Source organism: Crotalus tigris, unplaced genomic scaffold (genome assembly GCF_016545835.1).
Source record: "Crotalus tigris isolate CLP2741 ecotype Arizona unplaced genomic scaffold, ASM1654583v1 scf7180000019363.1367679, whole genome shotgun sequence".
In the NCBI taxonomy this organism is placed as follows: domain Eukaryota; kingdom Metazoa; phylum Chordata; class Lepidosauria; order Squamata; family Viperidae; genus Crotalus; species Crotalus tigris.
Window position 1 is genome coordinate 1234569 of NW_024097499.1, and position 24278 is coordinate 1258846.

Below are 24278 nucleotides of genomic sequence, written 5' to 3' on the forward strand. Positions count from 1 at the left end.
GGTTTGTTGAAAGTTTAAATTAGTCAGGTTTAATGACTGCAACTTGAATTTGATGTCAGTAAAAGTTGTCATAGTTAAGATTAACTTTGGCTCAGGGAAGTTATAATCAGAAGCAGAAGCCAAGGCTTTTAATGTCTTCCTAAAAGACAAGATGTAATTTATCTAGAGACCTCCCCCTTCTCTATATATAATCTGCTAATTATTTATGCCTGCCTGTACTATTATGGGAAGATGCATTAATATAAACATTATAATAACAAAATGAACAACAAAATACAGTGAAATAAGATAAAAAACAGAATTTAACAACTGGATTTTCAGTACTGCTTGACGGCAGCTATTTTTCCTCCTCCTCCCCCTCCTCCATCATCATTATATTTACCCTAATTCATATTCATTTCATTACTTTTAAGATTTAGTAGCTTAATAGTTTTGCTATTATCCTCCCCATGAAAGCTTCAGAAAATAAGATACGGAATTTATTTTGCATTAAAATTGGTATTAAGAAATATCCACTAAGCTGCTTATTATAGAGGATTTTTTTTTTAATGGAGAGTTGACAAATCAAATTTGCTACTTTTTGAAAAAAAATTAAGTGATTAGTTTCTACAGTACAACAGTGTTTGTGTTGCAACGCCAGTTTAGGCTTTACCATCCATTGAGTCCATAAGGCAGATCTTTTTATCACATTCAGTTGACAGTCATCATCCATACATTGATAGTGCATTTATTGTGTCTATTCCTTTCAGCCCCCATCCCACATCCTATCTGAATAAGCCTTGGAGAAGTGCTTACTAATTACTCTAACATACTGAGCAGACAGTATTTTAAATTAGAATAGTATCAGTAAGTCTTTTACAGATCTCGGAACATAATATTTTATTAATGCAAATATACTATAAGCTGTTTCTTCTGAAAGTTGCAGTAAGCAATAAATGTATTGATAACCTTCCTTGCAGGCTGGAACTCTGCAAAAGATTAGTTGATGTTGCAGAAAGTGAGCCAGCCCAGTGCACAATCTGGAAGCTGATGCATGGACCTATGCAGCTTTTTCTTATTATTATAATTTTTACAATTTTACAATAAAAACCCCTTTCCCAATCCCTCCCAACCCTCCCCAAAACCCTCCCCCATTCTTCCCAGAGCTAGATACAGAGTTAACTAAAACTTAATAGAAAAAGCTTATAAACTCAAATAAACCACAAACAAATATGATTATATTCAATGAACAGATTGTTAAATACATTAACTCCATTATATATAAAAAAAAACAGAAAGAGAAAAAGAAGAAAAGAAAGAAAATAAAAAAAATTAATAAAAAGGAAAAAAAGGAGAAAAACTAAACTATTCTACACTTCTAAATAATATCTTAAACTTTAAATATAAATTATTCAAAAGCTAAATAATATTTTCTAATATCATACCTATATTGTATAAAATTTATCCATCTTTTCCACACCAAGTGATACTTCTCTTGCGATTGATCTTTCAGAAAAGCCGAAATTTTTGCCATTTCAGATAAGTAAGAAACTTTAAGAAACCATTTCTGCAAAGTAGGCAAAAATTCCTTCTTCCAATACTGTCCTATTAACAACCTTGCCGCTGTAATTAAGTTTAACATTAAAATAATTTCTTTGTTGTCACAATCAGAGACAATACCCAACAAAAACAATTGTGGAGTAAATTTTATCCTTCTTTTGAAAATTCTTTGTATATTCCACCATATCTTAATCCAAAAAGCTTTTATGCTTTTACATGACCACCAGATATGATAATAAGTGGCATCCAAGCAACCACATCTCCAACATTTAGGCTGCAAGTTTGAATACATACGAGACATTTTTTGTGGATCAAGGTGCCATCTATAAAACATTTTATAGAAATTTTCCCGTAAATTTTGGGCTTGTGTAAATTTAACATTCCTCACCCAAATAGTCTCCCATATATCTAATGAAATTGGTTCATCAAAATTTTGAGCCCATTTAACCATACAATCTTTAACTAATTCTGCTTCTGAATCCAATTCCACTAACACACCATAAATTCTTTTAATATGGGTTCGGCTTTGATCTCTAATTTGTTTTAACAAATTCTCATCCTCTCTAAGCAAGCCCACATTATAATCTATCTTCCACCTTTCCGATAATTGTCTATACTGAAACCATGAATAAATAATATTTTCTTGTACTAGTTCATCCATAGATTTTGACCTATGCAGCTTTTTCAACAGAAAAACTGAGTAGGAAAGTTACATCTTTGGTTAGAGCAGGGGTAGACAACCTTGGCTCTTTTATGACTCGTGGACTTCAATTCCCAGAATTCCTGAGCCAGCATGACTGGCTCAGGAATTCTGGGAGTTGAAGACCACGAGTCATAAAAGAGCCAAGGTTGCCTACCCTTGGGTTAGAGGGTCATTGTGGCTCAGAGTTAAGATGTTAAGCTAGGACTGAAGTAGCTAGGTGTAAGTCCATTTTGCCCAGAGATTGAAAGACAGTTTTTAACTAGGAACAGCATTGTTGTTCAGTTTATTCAAAATTCCAAAATGGTTCATTAAATTTGGGCTAGTCAGAAGAATGCTCATGTTTAACAAAGAACAGAAAGGATGGCCATCATGATTTCTGCACCCAGTGCTTATGTCATCCCAATTTGACATTAGCAGCACACATAACAACAGTGGTCAGTGCAGGTTGGTGAATACACATCTAACATTACTTTTTATCATTATTTGTTTTTTTTTTTAGTTGGTGATGTGTTTGGTTGTGGAAAAAAAAATCTCATCCTTGTTTTCCTTTCTTAGGTTAGTTTAATGGCTATTCCATCATAGAGCTCTGAGGATCATTCTCTGTGTCTCAGTATGTGTGTGTGCCTCTCTCTTAGTCCAATTCCAATTGTTGGGATAAAATGAGAACAGACTGTAGTATCTGCCAGAGTTGTTGGGACTTGGGTAGCATACAGGTTTCTTAAATCATCATCGTCATCATCAGCAAAGTTTATTTATTTATTTGGAAGATTTATAGCCAGACTCTGAGTGGCTTACATTAGATAACCCCAACAAGCAATATTACAAATAAAAAATCATACAATATCAACAACAAAAAATGAAATCCATAAGCTAACACAGCAGCAAGAGGCAAGCAGGGCCCACCAATGGTAGAGATGACTTCTGACCCTCCAGAAGACTGGCTCATCTATTTTCCCAGCCCAATGCCCCGGGAAAAGCCAAATTTTTAAAGCATTCCTGAAAGCTCACAGGGTCCAGGAGCAGAGAGAGGTCATTACAAAGGGCAGGGACTGCAACTAAAAAAGCTTCAGAGAAAAGGCGGAATCTAAATATAATAAAGAATTATACATGCTGCGTTTTAAAAAATAAATAAAACGGCTAGAGCTCTTTTTAAAACAATTCGGTTATGTTCTCTATTATTCAGGCTGTGAGTGGGGTTTATTATATTTGAAATGAAAGTGATGGATTCTTGGCTGTGGCTTTAATACCTGCCGTCGTGCCAGATTTACACCTTTTTAGGTGTATAATGCACGTGTTCTTGGTGATTGACAGTTTAGCATAAGTGCCATGTTTGAAAATCACCTTTATAAATATGCAAAGTGTTAATCAGCAGGACTGTTTTAATATCTCTGCGTGGAGGGTTCTTTTCTATTATACATTAGTGTTATAGCAAGAGATAACAGAGCATGCATAAATATTATCAGATCAAACTCAGGTTGGCATATTAGAATGAAATTGAAAGAATTGTTAAAAAATAATATTTTCATTAGAAACAAACTATAATTCTTTTCAAACAATGTGATCTTTTGAAATGGCACCTTTTAAAAATCATTTGAGAATTATGGATTGTAGGTAACAATAATAACATTAACATTGTTGGAAGCCAGTGCACGCCGGCTGATCAACTAACTGCCTGTGTCAGTGGAATAGTCTCCTTCTCTCCGAAAGCTGCCTCACACTCCTGCTTCAGGGAGTTCCCTAATTCCTTACTCAAGAGCATTAAAGGCAGAAGCTAATCATTAAATACATGTATTAAATGCATTAAGTATTAAATGTATTAAATATTGACTGAAATTTAGAAGAGTCTTTTGGAGTGGGTGGCTATTGCACATCAAATCAACCAAGGAAGTATGCTGCAGCCATTTCAACCATTCCAGATTACAGTCTGGCCTAACAGTTAAACTATAGCTTGTTCTTATTTGAATTAAAATCATAAGGCAGGGGTCTTCAAACTTGGCCCTTTTATGACTTGTGGACTTCAACTCCCAGAATTCCTCAGCCTGGCTGAGGAATTCTGGGAGTTGAAACCAACAAGTCATAAAAGGGCCAAGTTTGAAGACCCCTGTTATAAGGAGTCTAATAGCATCTTTTCAAACTAGAACAGTTTTCCTTATTTCAGTTCACGAGAGCTTGGGCCTTTGATATTAGTTTGTTAGTTTAAAAAGATGCTATCAGATTCCGTATTTTTGACTAGTGTACATCTCACATTCTTGGTCTCTCTCCACTACTCCTACTTCTCCAGCACTATATCAAAGGGGAATAAAGATTGGCAGAACCTTTGAAGGAAATGGTTACAACATCTATCTTCTGGTTCATTTAAATCAGTGATCTACTTTTTTTTTTTCAAAAAGAAGTCTAGATTTAGCCTTGGAGAGACCTCTTGGGGACTGCACTCCAATAGATAGTTGGAGCCATGAGAGTAATTTAATTTAAATTCATTTTATTTGCATTTAAAATAAATTGAATGAAATCAATATTATTTTCAGTGATTTAAAATGGTGGTGGTAGCTTTGGAGGGGTACAAAGGCACAAAGTGAACAATGTCTGGCCCTGATTCTCCTAACTGATTAATCATTATTATTTATTTCATTTCTATACCACTAATTCATCATGGTTTGTAGGCATGAAATCATAACATCAGAAATTTACAAAGCCATAGTATAAGGCTTAATAAAGCAATGATTTAAACTGATATGGTAGGGAGGATTTTCATGATAAAATACGTTGTCCAAAATAATGTTTTTGTTTTGGATAAAAACTGATGCATCATTTAAAAGGGGGGGGGCGCGTGAAAGGATACATCTAGGTTTGTGTGGCAGGAGAGAAAAAAACACAAGTTAAATAAAAGATATTAACAAAATGCAAATGAAAGTGGAGGTTTGGATTTGAGATGGAATTTTGTAGCTTGCTGTTTAACTTGGATGAAAGAGTGGATACTGCTGAGTAATAGAATACTTCTAGAGTTAGAAGGATATGATCTGAGTTTGGGTACCATGAATATTTGTGGTATGATAAAGTCTAGGTTAATACGGATTTTAAAAAAATCATTCTCTTAGATATGCCATGCTTAATATACGGACTAGTACAAACACGGATTAGATGCATTGTAGTTAACTGTAATATTTTCTTGGGTTGATTTCGAGAGAGAGAAAGAAAAAATGCTTTAAACTCTCAGCAGAGTAGCGTAAATGGCAGGTCATTCAACTAGGCCAACATAAGAACCAACATCTAATAGGTGAGATAGCTACAATGTTCTAGATAACTTCATCAAATCTTAATAATCTCGATATTACCAAACTTATGATTAATTTTAAGTGATCTTTTGTGAACGTCTTTATGTACAGTGTTATTTTATCTGAGGGTTTAATATCGCTTTGTTTTTTTTCCAATGAACTTAGAGTGAAAAAGGGAAAGAGCGCATGAACATATTGTGTAACTAAAGAAATTAGTTTTTTTTAAAAAAATTAACATATGGCTATAAATATTTCAGTCAAAATGATGTCATCATCTGCAGCTAGGCTTGCTTTAGCGCAAAAATGGAAGAGCAAGGAAATTCCCACAGAGGAAGAGTTAATATATAAAATATTAGCATGTGCGGAAATGGACAGACTCACAATGATATTAAAAGACAAATGTGGAACAGTTTATTATGAAACCTGGGATAAATTTTACTGGTGGAGGAATTCGAAGAGGACGGTCGGGATTAAAGATGAATATTAAGATAGAAATATATATTATTTTAGAACAAGTATTGTATATAAAACTTAGATATACAGTATATGTAGAGATGAAGGATTGACTGTAAAAAATGGAATAATCTGATAAGAATGTATATACTGGAATGTCACATTAAATCCAATGTTTGTTTGTTTTTAACTGTATTATAAATAAAATTTGTAAAAAAGAATAAATGATGTCATTATGTATTTTCTCCCCCAGAAATATCGACAGTATATGTCTGGACTTCTGGCTCCTCCTTATGGTGCTATGGAAACTGGCTCCAACAATGATAGTAAGTACACAAAAGCTACAAGAAACGCAAACATAAAAATCTATTTGTGTCATCCATTCCAGTGACAATATTTGACAATAAAGGTAAAGGAAAAGGATTTTACTCGGCTAGTCTTATATATAATAAGCTCTGTTAATTATGGTGAAACTGGGTAGATGATAGATAGATAGATAGATAGATAGATAGATAGATAGATAGATAATTATCAGTTCCATTCATAATGAATGATCATCATTCATGCCAAAAGCTTTGAAAATCAGTCAAACCCATCATATTCATTTTTATGAAGAAGATCATTGATCAGGGCAATCCTACCATAAGGTAGCTCCTCTGAGGTGTCATGAAAAGGCAACAAATTAATTACTTAATTTAATCAATAACAATTAAAAATAATAATAATTGTTCTTGTCAGGGAGGAAGAGGAATGTTTGTAGGTTTTTGTGTATCATGTAGAAAGAAGTTGGCTAACTAGGAATATTGAATATATCTTGGATACCAGTTATTAGGAGTAAACACTATTTACTATTTCATTTCAGCAGTACAAAGCCTTGATATTTTCTTTGTTTATTGATTTTATTTGTACTTCACTGCCATCAAAAAGACTCTCAGTGGTTCATATACATCAATAGTGTAATAAAACATTCATGGTAAAAGAATATAAAAATAATTTAAAACGAATCTATAGTGAGTGTAGAGAATGGCCTTGAAGAACAGACGGAAGATCTGTTGCCAAGGCAATGATCAGATAAATAAGGCTTGATCCTGGATCAAAAAAATGATTCACGAAAGCAACTTAGGTCCTCCTACCTTCTAATTAACATGAAGAAAAAGAGAGAGAAGAGATATGCAAGCTTGATGTTAGCCTTATCAGATAGATCAGACTAAGAATGACCTAAAACTATTTTTAACAGAACAGCTATAGCAATCAAATCAAAATCATCCATTATACTCACTACATAATCTCACAATAATTCAATCCGGTCCAGTTAGTTATTATCCCCAGGACTGTTCAAATAACTCAGTTTCTACTACCCTGAAACCGGATACCTTGAAAGCCAATAGAACAGGAGCAAACCAAATTTCTAAGAGAGATTGTTCCAAGGCATGTGTAGACCCACAGAAAATGTATCTTTATAACCACTATCTCTTTATCTCACAAAATTGGGGAACCATGAGCGAGTTCATCCAGAGTGTCTCAGTTGGCCCGTGGGACAGAAAAGACATTCCTGCATGTACTCTGGTGCCAAATCATGGAGGGCTTTAAAGGTCAAAGCAGCACTTTAAATTTCAATTGGAAGCTCATAGGAAACCAATGCATGGGCTGAAGTACAGATGTTACATGCTTATGTTACCAGGTTGTTGCATTGGCAACAACAAGGCCATGTGTTCTAGATCAATTAAGGGTCTTCAGAGCAGACCCTGATGCTCTTATCTATTGCTACAACTAGAATGGAACAAAGTGTCCCCCGGGCCTCCACCTCATGAGTCCTCCACCTCCTGAGTCCAAAATGTCCCCCGGGCCTTCACCTCATGAGTCCAAATCACAGGCCTCCTCCCTCAGAGTAGTGCCATTCCATTCCAAAGACAACATTAGAACATCCGTGTACCTCAGCAATCAAATCATAGCTCTAACTTGCTTGGATTCGTCTTCAATCTGTTTTGTCCCACCTGTTTTGTCCCATCCCTCACAGCCTCTTGATAGCATCTCCCAAGTGGCTTTGGATAATGATATATAGTTGGGCATTATCAATACTTACGATACCACATCCTGAGCCAATGATTATCCTCCCCCCAGCATTTTCGTATAAGTGTTAAACAGCAGGGGGAGAAAGCACTAAACTCTGTAGCACCCTACAAATGAGTAACTGCTTGATTGATATCTCTTCCCCATCCCCTCTAACTAAAGAGTGGAACCACCGCAACATTGTGACCCCCAGGCTTCACCACATGGATCCTAGTCAAGAATACTCAAGACTTTGGTGAAGTTGAATAATAAAATACTAGACTAACTAGTCGAAATAACCAGACATGGGATTTACTTTTTGCCCTTTCCTTAAAAGTGAATAGGCTACCCTAAATAGGGTTACCAGATATAATATAATATAATAAATCCAATATAATAAAAGAGTAGTAATGATACTTTCCGTCCATTGTCCGCCTAGTGTAGGTTCAGACCTGAACATATAGCTATGGTCAGTCAACTTATATTTTGTGTTTCTCCACTGGTGCTTAAGGAAAATCATCCTTTTGCAAGGATTCAAAAATTGGTGAATGGGAAGAAGGAAATTCTTTAGGGTTTACTCCCCCGCCACAAAACATCACAGTGATAACTTACTTGCCTAAAGGTCTTAAATTGCAAGTATTGTCTTATGTTGCAACATATACAGCATATGCAACATACAAAATGTCTGCAGTGAAAGAACTGCAAATGCCTCATCCAGACTTTACACAGAAATAAAGACACCTCCATGAGGAGACTTAAGATTGAGTTCCTCACACTTTCTCTTCCTTCTGATTTCTTTACTTTTCTCACCCAGAGAAAATAAGAATCTAATTCTCAGAGTAGAAATGTGTACGGCAGGGGTAGTCAACCTTGGCTCTTTTATGACTCGTGGACTTCAACTCCCAGAATTCCTGAGCCAGCTAAGTTAAGCTGGCTCAGGAATTCTGGGAGTTGAAGTCCACGAGTCATAAAAGAGCCAAGGTTGACTACCCCTGGTGTACGGTTAAAAGAAAGAAGGAGCCTTACCATCACTTCAGCCAAATCAGTAGCCTTATAGGCAGTATTCAGACAAGCATCTGGTAGAGTTCCAGGATGTAAAAGGTTAGGCAAAACATCAGGCTTTTCTTGCCTCTGATTGAAATAAATGATCTTGGGCAAGTTGCCACTTTTAAGAGCCTACAACCACAAAAAAGTATCATTTGTTACCTCAGAAGGATTCAGTGGGCTTTCTTCAGTATTGTGGAGGATATCAGATAGAACTTCCATTGTGATTATTATCATTATAATATTCTTTTTTACAATTGCTACAAGCACCTACTGAATATTATTGGAGAGATATTATCCTGCTGCCAAACGTGGTCAGTTTTTTAAAATTTAATAAAAGAATTCCTGCACCTAGTTGAATGGGAGACTTCTGGGAAATACCAGAATTGTAATCTAAATTGGCAAATTGAAAAAGCATCTCACAGGAAGACAGTTGCAAATTGCCCGTCTTGTTGCCAAGAAAATACACAGAAATGGATATGAAGTGACTCAAAGAAAGATTAACTCAAAGGAGACTTCATATTTACTTTTATCGTTCAAGAATAAGATGTTTGTATAGGCTTAAGAAACATCTTTCCATAGGCTTAAGAAAGAAGCAAGCTGCTTTTACAAGTTTTCTCTTTTTGTTTTAAAAATATTTAATCTAGTCCCACCTACTCCCTACTTAATTTGATTTTTTTTTCTGAAGTCTGTATTAATCTTGTTCCATTGCTTTTTTTTAAAAGCCAGCATCAGATATCAATCACTGTGTTCCTCAGTCATTTGTTCAGTGGCCATGAGGATTTTAAGTGATTTAATAAAGTTTATTTGAAACATATCCTGTTTTTTCTCTTGAAAAAGTAAAAGGCTGAAGGATATGCTGTATTTCAACTTCTGGAACAGTTGGACAGGATCCTTAGCCTCAGTAAACAACTTATACTATGATGACATTGTTGTGCTTAATTAAGATTCATGTTATTAGTGAAAAGATACTCTCAACCAGAGTAGGAATTGTTAATCCATAAGAAATAAATCTTAATATATTCCCTATTTTCACAGGGATGCCTGACAAGGAGAATATGTCTAATAGTAGCCTCTGTTCAATCTCTAAGAACAGCAGTAAGGTAAATAATTTTGTTCATTTTGTTTTGGGGGGAGGAGAAGAAGTGCCAGGCATCACCATGCATATAACTAAATTTATTTCTTGAGAAAGCAATACATGTAGTCCTCGACTTACAACAGATTGTTTAGCGACTGTTTGAAGTTACAACATCACTGAAAAGAGTGACGTATGACCATTTTCCACACTTATGTCATTGCAGCATTCCCATGGTCGTGAGATCAAAATTCAGCTGCTTGGCAACTCATAGTTGTGACAATTGCAGTGTCCTGGGGTCACATGATCACCTTTTGCAATCTTCGGACAAGTAAAGTCAATGGGGAAGCCAGATTCACTTAACAACTGTTACTAAATTAACAACTGAAGTGATTCACAAAACGAATATGGCAAGAAAGGTTGTAAAATTGGGGCAAAATTCACTTACTGAATGTCTCACTTACTACCAGGAATGTTGAGCTCAGTTCTGATCGTAAGTTGAGGACTACTTGTAGTCAAAGCATAGAAATGCATAAACTGATATTTGTAAAAAATGTGTATATTTTAGTAAGGCAAAGGTCTACACATTTTCACCCATGGCAGAATAAATACATCAAAACACAGGAAATACCAGTGTCACTATGGTTAATGTGGAGAATAAAAATAGACTAAGAGGAAAATACTCATTTCTGAGATTGAACTTGTAGAAGCATTCTGTTTGTATAACATTGATTGGAAAAATACAACTAAGCCGGTGATGATTAATTTTGACAGGATAAGCAACTTCCTTACTCTGTGGTAATAAGATATTGCAGATAGAAAATATAAATTGATTCATGTTTAGTTACATCCAAAGTTTCAGAAACTAATAAGCATACATTCTGCATGCCTCAATGCCTAATCCCTCTTGAATTAAAAACAACAGCAAGAGCTCCACACAACACATATCTAGAGATCCAGCCCTATTATTAGACAGAGTGAGATAATGATCACATCAGACGATTGATGGCAAGGAAGAAAAATTGATACTGGAAGAAAAATTGTGCTGCTTCATTAAACTGATCTTTGTCCTCCAGTATGGTTGTGGATACTTTTCTTGTACCAATATTAAAGTAAAACTCAGTTAATAGCATAGCACTCGTGTCAGAAGCAACAAGGTGGTTCCAGGTTGACAGGATTAGCCGGTGATATCATCATTGCCCAGGGGATGCCCATTTGGGGGCTCCTTTCATGTCCTCGGTAGGATGGGCGCTCAACCCTGCCCCATCGCAGCAATCAGGCTTCAAACACAGGCTTGCTAACCTCCTATCCAGCGTCCTAACGAGCCATCGTGCTTCTTAAATCAATTGATGTCCATTTGGCTTTTATATGTAGAACAGGGGCAAGAGGCCAATATGCCTTTCAGCTCAGGCAGCTCAATATTTTAAGTTAGGTTTGCACTTTAAGATTTGGTTTATATTCCTTAGGCCACAGGTCGGCAACCTGCGGCTCCGGAGCCGCATGCGGCTCTTTGAGCCTTCCCTGTGGCTCCCAGCCTCCTCTGCCTTTGCAGAGAGAGACAGAGACAGAGAGAGGCAATTGCGCTTCCCTGCTTCTCTCTCTCTCTCTCTCTCTCTCTCTCTCTCTCTCTGTGTGTGTGTGTGTGTAAAAGAGAGTGCACTCACAGTGTTCTCCGAGGAGCTGAAAAGCTTACTGGGCGGAGCTCCTCCCTTTGCTGCGTCTCTGCAGGAAGCAGGAAGCAGGAAGGGCAGGAGAGAGCTAGCTAGCCCAGCTAGGCTGACTCAAGAATTCTGGGAGTTGAAGTCCATGAGTCATAAAAGAGACGAGGTTGCTTACCTCTGAGCTTGTTGGACAACAGCTTGAAGCTTGCCAGGTGAGCAGCAGATAGGAGGGGGGGGAAGAGAGAGAGAGAAAGAGAGAGAGAGAGTGAGTGGGAAAGAGAGAGAGAAAGAAAGAGAGCGGGGGAAGAGGAGTGGCAGACCAAGGGCAGATAGAGAGGGAGGGAGGGAGAGAGACAGAGAGAGAGAGACCCTTTTGACATCTAAAATGAAGATAACACTGCATATATCCTTTTTTTACCTATGTGTGTATGTAATTTTATTCTCTTAAAGCATTCTCTTGGTGATCATTGTTTTAATAGTATGGATATTCCCAAGAGTGATATTTTTACTTTTATTTTTAATGTGTGTGTATGTGTGTGTGTGTGTGTGTACACACACACACACACACACACACCCCTATAATAAAGGTAAAAAAGGATATATGCAGTGTTATCTTCATTTTAGATATCCAAAGGGTTTTGCGGCTCCCGGTGTTTTGTTTTTGGTGGGAAATGGGTGCAAGTGGCTCTTTGAGTGTTTTGGGTTGCCTACCCCTGCCTTAGACCAACTCGGCTGGTGAGGCTGGTTCCATACCACTCCAGTGATAATGTATCCACATTGTTCAGAATCTTTGTGAGTTTATACCTCCATCAAACGGTCAAATAAACAGAATGCCACATGTAATCACACTGGGTACTGCAATTGCATGGATAGAAATTGGAAATGTTGATGGAAGCAGAACCGAGCTGGGGGTTTGAAATATGTTTCAACTGTGGAACTTTTAGTTTAAAAAAATCCTGGAAACTCTGTTCATCTGGCCACGCTCTAGTGATAGAAAAATGGCTCTGTTTAAGTGAAGTTTTTCTTTCACGTTTCCTTTCTCACATGTTCTAATAATGGAATCCTAGGGTTCCACTGAACGCCATTTGAAAAACCCTGATGTAAAAATAATTATGAATTACTATGGGCAAAAGTGGAAAAGGATTTACATGACTGGAAAAAACTGCAATTGTCATTGTTGGAGAGAATTTCAGCTGTAAAAATGAATGTTCTACCAAAGTTTCTTTTCTTGTTTCAGATGATACCTATTTTAAAAAAAGATGTAAATTTGGAGGAATGGCAAAAGGGTATCAATAAATTCATTTGGGCTGGGAAAAAACCAAGGGTTAAGTTTAAGATTTTGCAAGATGCCCGAGAAAGAGAAGGACTTAAAGCATCTAACTTGAAACTATACTCTGATGCAGCCGCCTTAACTTGGATAAGTGATTGGCTTAATTTAACGAATAAGGATATTCTTGTTCTTGAAGGATGGGATTTAATGTATGGTTGGCATGCATATTTAATTTTTAATAAGAAAGTGGACCGGGCTTTCAAATCACATATTTTGAGGAGTGCCTTATTTCAAGTTTGGAAAAAGTACTATTATAGTTTAAACTATAAAATACCTATCTGGGGGATTCCTAGACATGCAATTGAGGGGATTTCTAAGGGGATGAATTTTGATAAAATTTCGTATAAAGAATTATTAACTTGGTCAGGTTTGGATTGGCATTTAAAATCTCTAGATGTATTAAGGCAAGAAAATATTCTACAGTCGTGGTTTCAATATTTACAAATAGTGGACAGGTGGACTGTAGATAAAAAAGAAGGAATAACACTAGAAGATGGAAATCTGGTTATTCAGATTAAAGATCAGAGTCAGGCCCATATAAAAAGAATTTACAATGCTTTAATAGAATTAGACTCTGAAACAGAATTGGTTAAAGATTGTATGATTAAATGGGCTCAGAATATCCCGGATCCGATCCCACTGGACTTATGGGAGACAATTTGGATTAGAAATGTTAGATTTACACAAGCTCAAAATTTGAGTGAAAATTTTTATAAAATGTTTTACAGATGGCATTTAGATCCTAAAAAATTATCTTGTATGTATCCAAATTTACAACCCAAATGTTGGAGATGTGGTAATATGGATGCGACATATTTTCATGTTTGATGGAATTGTAAAAAGGTAAAGGCTTTTTGGATTATGATTTGGTGGAACATTCAAAAGATTTTTAAAAGGAAGATAAAGTTCATCCCTCAATTATTCTTATTGGGTATCTTTATGGATTTAAATGACAAAGAAACTACTTTAATGTTGAATTTATTAACTGCAGCAACGTTATTAGTAGGCTCCTATTGGAAGAAGGACTCGCTGCCTACTTTAGAAGAATGGATATTTAAAGTTTCTAACTTTGCAGAAATGGCAAAAAATTCTGCTTAGTTGAAGGATCATACACAAGAAAGATATATTATTGTATGGAGAAGATGGATAGATTATATTCAGAAAAAATATGGGACTATAAAGTTTCATTTATTTTATGAGTAAATTTTATAGTAACTGTTGTAGAGATTTGTTTATATGACTTAATTTAAGGGGAGTTAAAGGTTAAGTATGATGTTTTTTTCTTCTCTTTTTTTTCTTTTTTTCTTTTTTCTTTTTCTTTTTTTTTATTATTGTTAACTTTCTTAATAATAATCCTGTACTTTGCTCTGGGAAGCGAGGGGGGGAGGGTTGAGGGTGGGTGGGTGGGTGAGTGTGTGGGTAATGATAATATAGTCATGGTAAACGCTTGGGCATTTCCCCTATGCTGTGTTCATGTGTGTGAGAGGAATGAGAGGGGAGGAAGGAGTAGGGAGGAAGTAAGATGGTTAGAGGAGGAGGGGAGGGGAAGAGAGTAGGAGGGGAGGAGAGAAAGAGGAGGGACGTGGGGAAGGATTAGAGAGGGTGGACGCAGCCTGGGGGGAATGGGCAGGCGGTACCAATGGTTAGGAATTTAATTGTATTTTGTATGAATAAATGGAAAATAAAAACTTTTTAATAAAAAAAAAAAGAAAAACCCTGATGTAAGGATGATAATAAACAGTGAGGCCATTCCAGAAAATATCTAAATGGGATTTAAGGGGAGGAAAAAAAACCCCCAAAAGATAACCAAAACAATCTGCAAAAATTTTCTGGAGTAATTCCACCTTTTTTTAAAAAAAAATCATGGAATTCTAAATTAATCAATAACCAGTACTGAAGTGCAGTGACCGTGGAAATCTGTATGGTATCCATCCTGAGAACAATGTTTCACTTTCGGTTTTAGATTGAAAGACATATATAGCTGAGCCAGTATTAGGTCTATATGTTATGTTCTTCGTTGCAGCGCCTGCCTCTAGTCTAGAATAATATTTTTCAAAAGATCCAGAGAGCTTTCCACCCTGATGATTTTTCAGGATGCTATTAAAGATCTAGGCTATTATCCCAGGTTCTGGTTAAAATAAACACCGAGCTTCTGCTGGATGGATATTTTTTTGAAGGGGAGGGTTAATATATTTCTCGCTGAGGCACTAATTATTTTGCTGTCTTTTATTGTTCTTGCAGAAGTTACCCAGAATGTTTTTGAGCCAGGCAGCTGCTAAATTGTCTGTCTGCATGAATAATGGATGAATAAATAAATAAATGTCTTCATCATCGTGGAAAAATCATGGACCCTAATTTCTGGCCTTCAGAATTTAAAGATAAAGTGATGGGTTTTTGGTAGCATAATGTTTTGCTGCTTTAGCCCAAACAAAGGTGGACATTTATGTGTTAAGCCTTTCCCTGGCAAAACACATCCATTTAGATCGTTCCCTTCCATTCCTCAAAAGTTGTAAACAAAGATCCAAACTATTTTATCCCCTTGGGATATTACTTGATTATTAAGTCTGCTCCTTTCTATAGAAAGACATGACTTCTTATTAACACTGAAATTAGAAAACAGCCCAATAAAACTGGGTTTATTTTTATTTATACATAAAGATCCTGTGTTGTAGCAGTTTTTTCTTAATGCATCTATTTTTATTTCCTAAGATTAAAGAATTAACAGATCTCAAGAAGGAATGGTTTAGGCACAAGATAATCAAGGGACAAGAACTGTTCCATTAAATATAAATACACACACAAACTTTTTTCTTCATATTCAAATCCACTGTTTCCTGTCTCTTCTGTTTCCCTAGAAGACAGATTGATTATTTTAAAAAAATCTTTAAAATCTTTAATATCTTTGCTAGCATTGTTGCATCTCCTTGCTTTTCCTTCTGTCTTAGAATGTACTTCCCGCCCTGCTCTCATCCTGCATGAAAATAAACACTCCTGGGTGGGATTAACATGTGACACTTTGATAGCGATTTCCATTGTTAAAACAGAGGAAAAAAGAACAGGGCCCCCAAATATTTCTTTAAATCCAGGATGTGAGGTTCCTTAGGAAAATTGTAGCATCCTAAATTTGATTACAGTATAGATCAAGAGCAGGGAGGGGTGGGAACTAAACTTAACTTCAGAATAAGTTCTATTGAAATCGTTGTGACTTTTTTCCTTAGAATTGCATTGCAAGTATATTTTTATTACAACCTTTTAGAAAAGGACAGCAGCAAACTCCTGTTCACTGTATTGGTTTATTTTACATTGAATTACTCTTCAATATAAAAAGAAGCTAATGCTTTTCTAGCATAAACAGGGAAGTTTGTGAAGTATTATTGAATAATCCTAAAAAAAATCAATAGAATATGGGATATCATACATAAGATAGTGACAATAAAAAAATTAGATAGATGACCTTAGATGGGGCTATTGAAAGGACGAAAGGCGACGAAGCTATGAATGCACTGGAGGCAGGAAGTTGAGTAATAGTGCCACATAAAATAATTAAACAAATAAGTTAATAAGTAAGTAAATAAAATAAATAAAACAAATAAATAACTTCTTTCGACTTGGAAACCATGTTTGGACTTTGTGCTTCAGGTGGAAAAAAAATGATGCTTTGATTTTAGGTTTTGCTGATTAGATAGGTTTGGTATTATATAAATAGCTAGTATATATTATATGAAAGTAAAAAAAATTGAGGTTTCATGTTGTTACCTTTTTCTGCTGCACCAAAAGGAATCAGAAATCACTGATTTCCCCCACTACCACCCTACACTTTTCTCTTTCCCTTTCCTTCCCCTATTTATCTTTATTTTCATTTTTTCCTTATATTTTTTTATTTTATATTTTGATAAACTAATTTAAAATAAATAAATAATAGTAATAGCATTTAGACTTATATACTGCTTCGCAGTACTTTACAGCCTCCTCTAAGCAGTTTACAGAGTCAGCATATTGCTCCCAACAATCTGGATGCTCATTTTACCCACCTCGGAAGGATGGAAGGCTGAGTCAACCTTGAGCCAGTAAGGATCGAACTGCCGAACTGCTGGCAGTTGGCAGTCAGCAGAATTAACCTGCAATACTGCATTATAACCACTGCGCCACCACAGCTATAAGTAAGTAAGTAATAAATAGCTAGCCAGCCAAATATGTCCCTTCTTATCTTTCTCAGCCATAATAAAAGTAGGGAATTTCAGGGAGATTTACTTTCTTTAAAGCATACAAAGCCCCACAGAAATCAGTGAGATTTGGTAATAAAAGATCCCATGCAGCCTTCTCTCTCTTACAGTCAATTGGTCAGCTTTCAAATTTTATTGTTGGAAAATACACCACCATCTTCCTTTCTCAAAGTGCATTGTAGAGAAAGCTTTGCTGTGCTGACTGAATAGAATTGGAGTACATCCCAGGCCATATTCTTCCATGCCAAGGTTAACATTGGGGGTATTTAGCTATCACTGACTGTGCTTCAGTGCTGATTAGAGCTACAGTGGCATATTGGAAGGCCAAAATCATTTTCTTTTCAGTTTTTAGATTCTCTGTATTCTGGGATAGGATCCCAAATGGTTAGAGTTTGGGGCTGTGTCACTAGTAAAACAGATGAAATATTCTAAATATATTCTCTAGTTCAGTGTTTCCCAAACTTGACAATTTTAAGGCATGTGGACTTCAACTCCCAGAATTCCACAGCCAGCATTGCTGGCTATGGAATTCTGGGAGTTGAAGTCCACATGTCTTAAAATTGTCAAGTTTAGGAAACACTGCTCTAGTTTATGGCTCACAAAATATATGATGTAAGGGTTCTCTTTTCACGCTGGACCAAGTTGGTAGAAGAAACCATTTTTTCTACTCAGCACGAAGATTAAATCGTAAGGTGTGAAACAGTTGGATCCAGCTGCATCCACAGCAGATTTTCCTTCCCATTCTTAATCAAATTTTAGGTATTTGTCCACACTATGGTGGATCTAATCTAGAAGACTTCATTCAAAGGAACTCAGTGAAACAGTAATCTAATGAATTCTATTGATGTATTTTAAGTGGGACTAAACATAGAACTAACCATAATGATGAGTTTTTTTAAAAATGGTTGAGAAAGTGGTTCTCAGACAATTGAAGTAGTAATTGAAATTGTTTAAGAACTCCTAAAGTCACCTCTGAATGAACATTATAATAATAATTATAATAATAAAAAAATAAAAAATATCAAAGACATTTCTCTTTCTGTGATTTTAGATACTACTTGACTAATATGAGGCAGTGTGCAACCAGTGTTATCCTTGTTGAGATATCTCAGATAGACACAGCCATTATATTTAGTACTAGATCATATATGGTTCATCTATCATCAGCAATCAAACATCACCTTTTCAGGAAGGGGAATAAGTGAACAATCTATGAGTGTTATGCTGCCTAACAAACCTAGTCTAAGAGCTCAAAATCAGGAGAATACACACCAATCACTGACTGCTCTCTTTCCATTCTCGACCATTCAGTCTGAACTGAAGAAGCTTCTTGGATGAGAAGCAAAACGTCTTCAAGGAAAAACAAAGAAAGACCAATTGCCTTTTGAAGAAGTATGTTTAGGAATTACCTGGATGGTGACCATACCATTTTCAGCCAAAATAATCATTATGTTTAGCCCGTTCCACCCTGGTCCAGCAGGGTGTGTGTGTGTGTTTGTGGATGTGCATATGCGTAAATTTTTTTGTATATATTATGGGTGTATATGGGGGGGCATTACAACTACCATCAACAGCAGCTAGCAAAGCTAGATAAATTGATCAAAATTGTGATGTAGCACATCTGGAATTGTGGACATCTGGAATTGCTTAATTTATAATATACAGCATAACCACAGCAGTGAGAAAAGGATGTAATGCTAGCACTTTATTCGTATGAATATACACATTAGATGTTAAGAGAGACTGCTAGAAAAAAACAACGTACAAATTTGACTATTGTTAGTGGGGACAAAATTTTGGGTTTGATCTGGTTTCTTTCCACATCATCATCAAAAAACATTCTATTATTTTTCAAAATTGATGTTTTTGACAGGCTAGATTACCATTTTGTGTCAGGATGAACTTGCAGATAAGTATTTGAAAAATAGGGTGGAAAAAAGGTCCAGCATACCGACTCTCAGGAATGCAGGAAACAGAATGTTGCAAATATTTTTAGATTAGACTGCATCACTTTTTTGAGCAAGCAATTTTTTTCTTGTATATCAGAAGAAACTATTTTTGGATTGTCTCTTCCTTAATTCCAGTGTTTTCAGAGGAAAGCATATGATGATTTTTAAAAGCCCACAATGGCTTACTGATTTCTATTTTGATTATTGGTAGGCCACTAAATAGAAAGATCTGGCCAAATTTCAATTCTGGATTTTTCCAATGACTTAAGAGATCTTCCAACTGAATGTAAGGAAACTAACAATACACTACATCCTGATACCATCCAGATATGATGCATAGGTAGTGTTAATAGCATATTCTTTGTCAACCTTTCAAGGAAGAGAAATGGAAAGAGATGAGTAATTCTCAGATTATATAACTTTGTAACTGTGTTTTCATGGAAAAGAACTCTGCTATTGTGTATTTTTCTTTGGCATCCATTTAGCTCTTCCATTTGGCTAGACAAACCAGAAATTGTATAGAGAATTTTCCAAATCTTGAACTCTGATTTGTTCCTTTCCAACAAACCAAATTTTGGAAACCAGAGGTTGATCTTGGGTTACGGCTTTTTGACTTGCTCAAGAGTTTAACAGCCAAAGGGCAGGATTCAGATGATATGCGTAGCAAAACAATTTCTGTTTTGTTTAGTCAAAGAAGTCAAGCAAGAGAGAAAAGGTTGTGTGCTTCAGTGAGCCAGGGTTCACCAGATCCTAGCTTACAGTTTTAAGGGAGCATTATTTGACTCTAAGGATCTGGAGGAGTTGTATCATATGCTTTGATGATCTCTTGTGCAGCAGTAGGATTTAAATACCTGAACAACCAGCTCTCTACATGGACGCTGCTTCCGGAAGTCCGTTCTGGGTCTGGGCCTTCAATGCCCAGAATGGACTTCCAGAATTGTGTCCACGCACTTCTGGTGGGCCGTTCTGGGTGTGGGAGGCCTCCCCCAGGCCTCCAAGGCTCAGAATGGACTTCCGGAAGTGGCGTCCACGCACTTCCGGTGGTCTGTTCTGGGCCTTGTGAAAAAAGGCTAGGGCTTCAGCTGGTTCGCTGAAATCCACAAAAAGTTAGCTACCAGTTTTACTGAATCGGTATGAACCAGCTGAATCCCACCACTGCTCTTGTGGCTGCATGATAGACCTGAACATTGGCAGCCACAAGAGCCTACTGCAAGTTCCACCCTTCCTGTAGGTGGGTGTGATATCATGACACAAGTACAGAAAAGGTGGGCCTTGTGTTGCAATGTTGTTTTCTTCACTCTATCCCTTGTTTCCCACGGAGGTCATTGAACTGTGAATGAACAGAAATTGAGTTCTGCTTTTTCTCTCCGCATATTTCTATCCCATATCAAATAAATGTTTTGCATCCCTCCCTGTGAATTTTTTTTAATGTTTTCCAATTTTATTTTTATGATTTTTTTACATTTTATTTATGTAGGTGTTGATTACATATATTTCACATATAACTTGGTTTGATCTAGTTTTAATTTCACAGGGTTTGGTTTTTGTATATGTCTTTTGCTGCCATCAGATTGAGTATGCATTGGTGGCAACCATTGAACAACCGTTCGTTTAGTGACTGCTCAAAGTTACAGAGGCACTGAAAAATGACTTATAATTGGTCCTTGCACTTAGGACTGTCACAGCCTCCTCATGGACACGTAATCAAAATTTGGACACTTGGCTACTGACATGTATTTATGATGGTTGTGTATCTTGGGGTTATATGATCACCATTTCTGACTTTCCTAACCGGCTTCTGACAAGAAAGTCAATGGAGGAAGGCAACTTCACTTAATAACATGTGATTCACTGAACAACTATGGTGATATGCTTAACAACTTCAACAAAAAGTTGTAAAATTGGGTGCAGTTCACTTAGCAACTGCCTCATTTAATAACAGAAGTTATGGTCCCAATCGTGATTATAAATCAAAGACTACCTATTGTCACTAAAATATGTCTACCTTAAAATATTAAAAATATCTTGAGTGCCTGGGACTGAGTCACATTATATAAGGAAGAATAACAGAGCATGTCACTCTGAGGAGCAGTGAGTGGAAAAGTATGTGCCAGACAGCTTTGTGTGATCACTTTATCTTGACATTATGTTCAGATCATCACTTTGTCAGTTCTCTTACATAAGTTGAAGTACTGAAAACATGTCGGCTGTATTCAAGCTGTTATGCAACCTGAGTTTGTGGAACATTTTGCATTGTCATTTGTATCATTGTTTCGTGAACATATCCAGTATGTATGGTGACTTAAGGTAATTCAAATTTATAGTTTAATACAAGTTTCAACGTTAGGACACATCGGTGTAAAGCAACTGAATTTTTTTAAGCCTATATTAGCTGGGATATTGAGAAGATTCAAGATATTCTTATTTCCTCCAGCAATACATAACACATATGAAGATACTGAACTGAAATTGTTCTCATCTGAAAGCCAAAATAGCAACCAGAATCCAGTTAGGCTATAATATGTAAATAAGTTCTGAATTCTGCTTGCATTGGAAATACGATTGGTGATCTTTTGGAGTGCTACATTTGTCACTGAATCCTTTTTTCATTTTTTGTAATACTTTTTTTTCCTTCAGAATATTTAGCTAACAACCTACCCCCCCCCCCAAAAAATGAGGGGGGCAATTCTTGGGTGCTGTGATGTTTAAATTATGGGGATTTTTTAAAAATTAGTTAACAGAATCCATTACATTAACAAGAGTAGCGATTAAAATAATTTTTGAAAAGCTGAAATGTTAAGAAACATAAATAAATGATACAATAACAAATAAAATACACTTACGAGTGGAAAAATCTCAGCAACATGATTTTGTATGTTGTTTCTTGGTATACTGTATATTGTTCCTGTGATCTCTCCTAGCTCACTGATCTCATCTCTGTGTCGTGGTCAGCAGACCTTCAAAGACCCAGGCTTTGAATTGTTGCTATGGAATGCTAGGTCAGTTTGTAATAAGGCCATCCTCATCTATTATCTGACCATGGATGAGAGGGCTATATATTATTGAGATCTGTCTGGCTTGGAGAGGTATGTCCATTTTGGAGATATGCCCAGACAGATTTCAGGTATGTCCTGAGCCAAGGCCTGAGGTGGAAGTGTAGCGATTGCCATCTGAGATACTTGGGTTGCCTTCAGAGGTACTGTTCCACAGACTGCTGGGTGCAAGGTCCTATCTGGGCTCTAAGAATCAGTTGGGATTATAGCTATTGTACCAGCCTCTCTGCTGTATAAGAAGATCCCTACTCAAGATCCTGGACTGCTGGCAGAGGTGTCCTCTAGGCTTGTGGTCTTGGGGAAGGTCTTAAATTACCTTCTTGGTTTGGGGTCTGAGATAGTTCATGGCCATGATGACAGCCATGGGCTTGCCCCAGGTCATAGTGCATAATAGTGCATAGTGCATAATAGTGGTCATTTGCCTGACTAGGTTTTTGTGTTACAGCAGGGGTAGTGTGATCTAGAATTGGGGGGATGTCTCTGTTTCTCCTCTGTCATGATCAGATCACTTTCTGGCAGCCTGCAGTTCTGTGGTGCTCCTGCCTCCACTTTTAGCTATTTGATCCATTTGTGCAGGTCTTTCCCAAGTTTGATCTCCTGCTTTTCCCAAGTTTGATCTCCTGCTTTTCCCAAGTTTGATCTCCTGCCTTTCTCAAGTTTGATCTCCTTTGATCACCTGCCTCTCTTGTCTGATTGTTTCCTAAGGAGCATCTCCTCCTCTCTTTCACCAAGGTCATTCATATATTCCAACACAATATGGGCTTTCAGAGTGATGCACTGGATGCTCTATCTCGGTGTCTGGAGGCCATAATGATCTGGACAGGGAACAATAGGCTTTGATTCAAGATTAGTAAGACTTAGTGATATCTACCTGTCCGATGAAATCAGGTAGGAAATGCATGTTCCAGGTCCCATCGGCAAAAGAGTACCTTCTAAAAAGAACTAGGAGGAGGATCTTTTCTACTGTGGTCCCTGCCCCTTGGAACATTGTCCCCCCTGGAGATCAGACTTGCCCCAACCGTGCTGACCTTTCACAAAATATTAAAACTTCACTTTGCAATCAAGCATGGAGCCGTGTTAGTGTGGGTCAGCCCATTTCATTTGGTTATATTGACTGTGAGATGTTCAATTATTCTTGGTTACTATCTTATACTGTGTAATGTTTATGTTTTTAATCATTGGTTGTGCTTTTATTCAGATTTTATTTTGTTCTAAATATTAGCTACCCAGAGTCATACATAACGGATGGACAGCCATATAAATTTATTAAGCAACTAATAAATAAGTAATCATGGTACCCTGTGGTTTAGGAGTGAAGATAGTTCTCAGTATCTTCATTTGAGAATTACAATTAGTTTACAAGAAGAATCAGAAACTGATTTAATTGTGGGGTTTAGATGGGTTTTGATTGATGAGTCTCTATTCCATCTGTCAATTATAAACTTACCGTATGTAGTAGCAGTGGTATCCAGTGCAGAATTGCTGTGATATATTGGAGAAAAATCCTTAACACCAGAAAATGATTGCCTTGAAGCTGGTGGCTGCCCCAAAATGCTGGGTGCTGTCTTTTCCCTTAAATACTGTACATAGTATGGATGTTTCCCCAAACACATTAGACCAGAGACCCCACCTGGGCAGAATAAATATTTTACACACTAAAAGAAATAAAATTGTTCGTAAAGCATTTTCAGGTCTTTCAGAAATAAAGTTCTCTTTCAAGACACTTTTATTTTTTGAATTACTACTTTCTGATTAGAGACATTGTAGACTTGATTGCTGTCTTAAACATTGGAAAATATGAGTTTATACTGCTCTAGTGGGTGGTATGTTTTCTATATGTAGTCCTCTGAGCCTAGGATGATTTTACCTACAGAATGCTGAACCAGAAACCAGGTGGCTGGACAGCATTGTAATAACTACAAATCCA

At 36.6% G+C, this 24278-nt stretch overlaps 1 protein-coding gene across 3 annotated transcripts in view; it reads left to right on the forward strand.

Moving 5' to 3' along the window:
• The window catches only part of RAPGEF4 (Rap guanine nucleotide exchange factor 4), a 169010-nt gene that overhangs the window by 83313 nt on the left and 61419 nt on the right, over positions 1-24278 (forward strand). For 2 of the 3 annotated variants that reach the window (XM_039361807.1, XM_039361810.1), the window contains 2 exons: positions 6221-6293; positions 10099-10163. The exons of the other annotated variant lie outside the window; for it this stretch is intronic. In XM_039361807.1, the coding sequence (XP_039217741.1) occupies positions 6221-6293; positions 10099-10163 (138 nt within the window). The remainder of the gene's footprint in view (positions 1-6220; positions 6294-10098; positions 10164-24278) is intronic. 3 annotated transcript variants of the gene reach the window in all.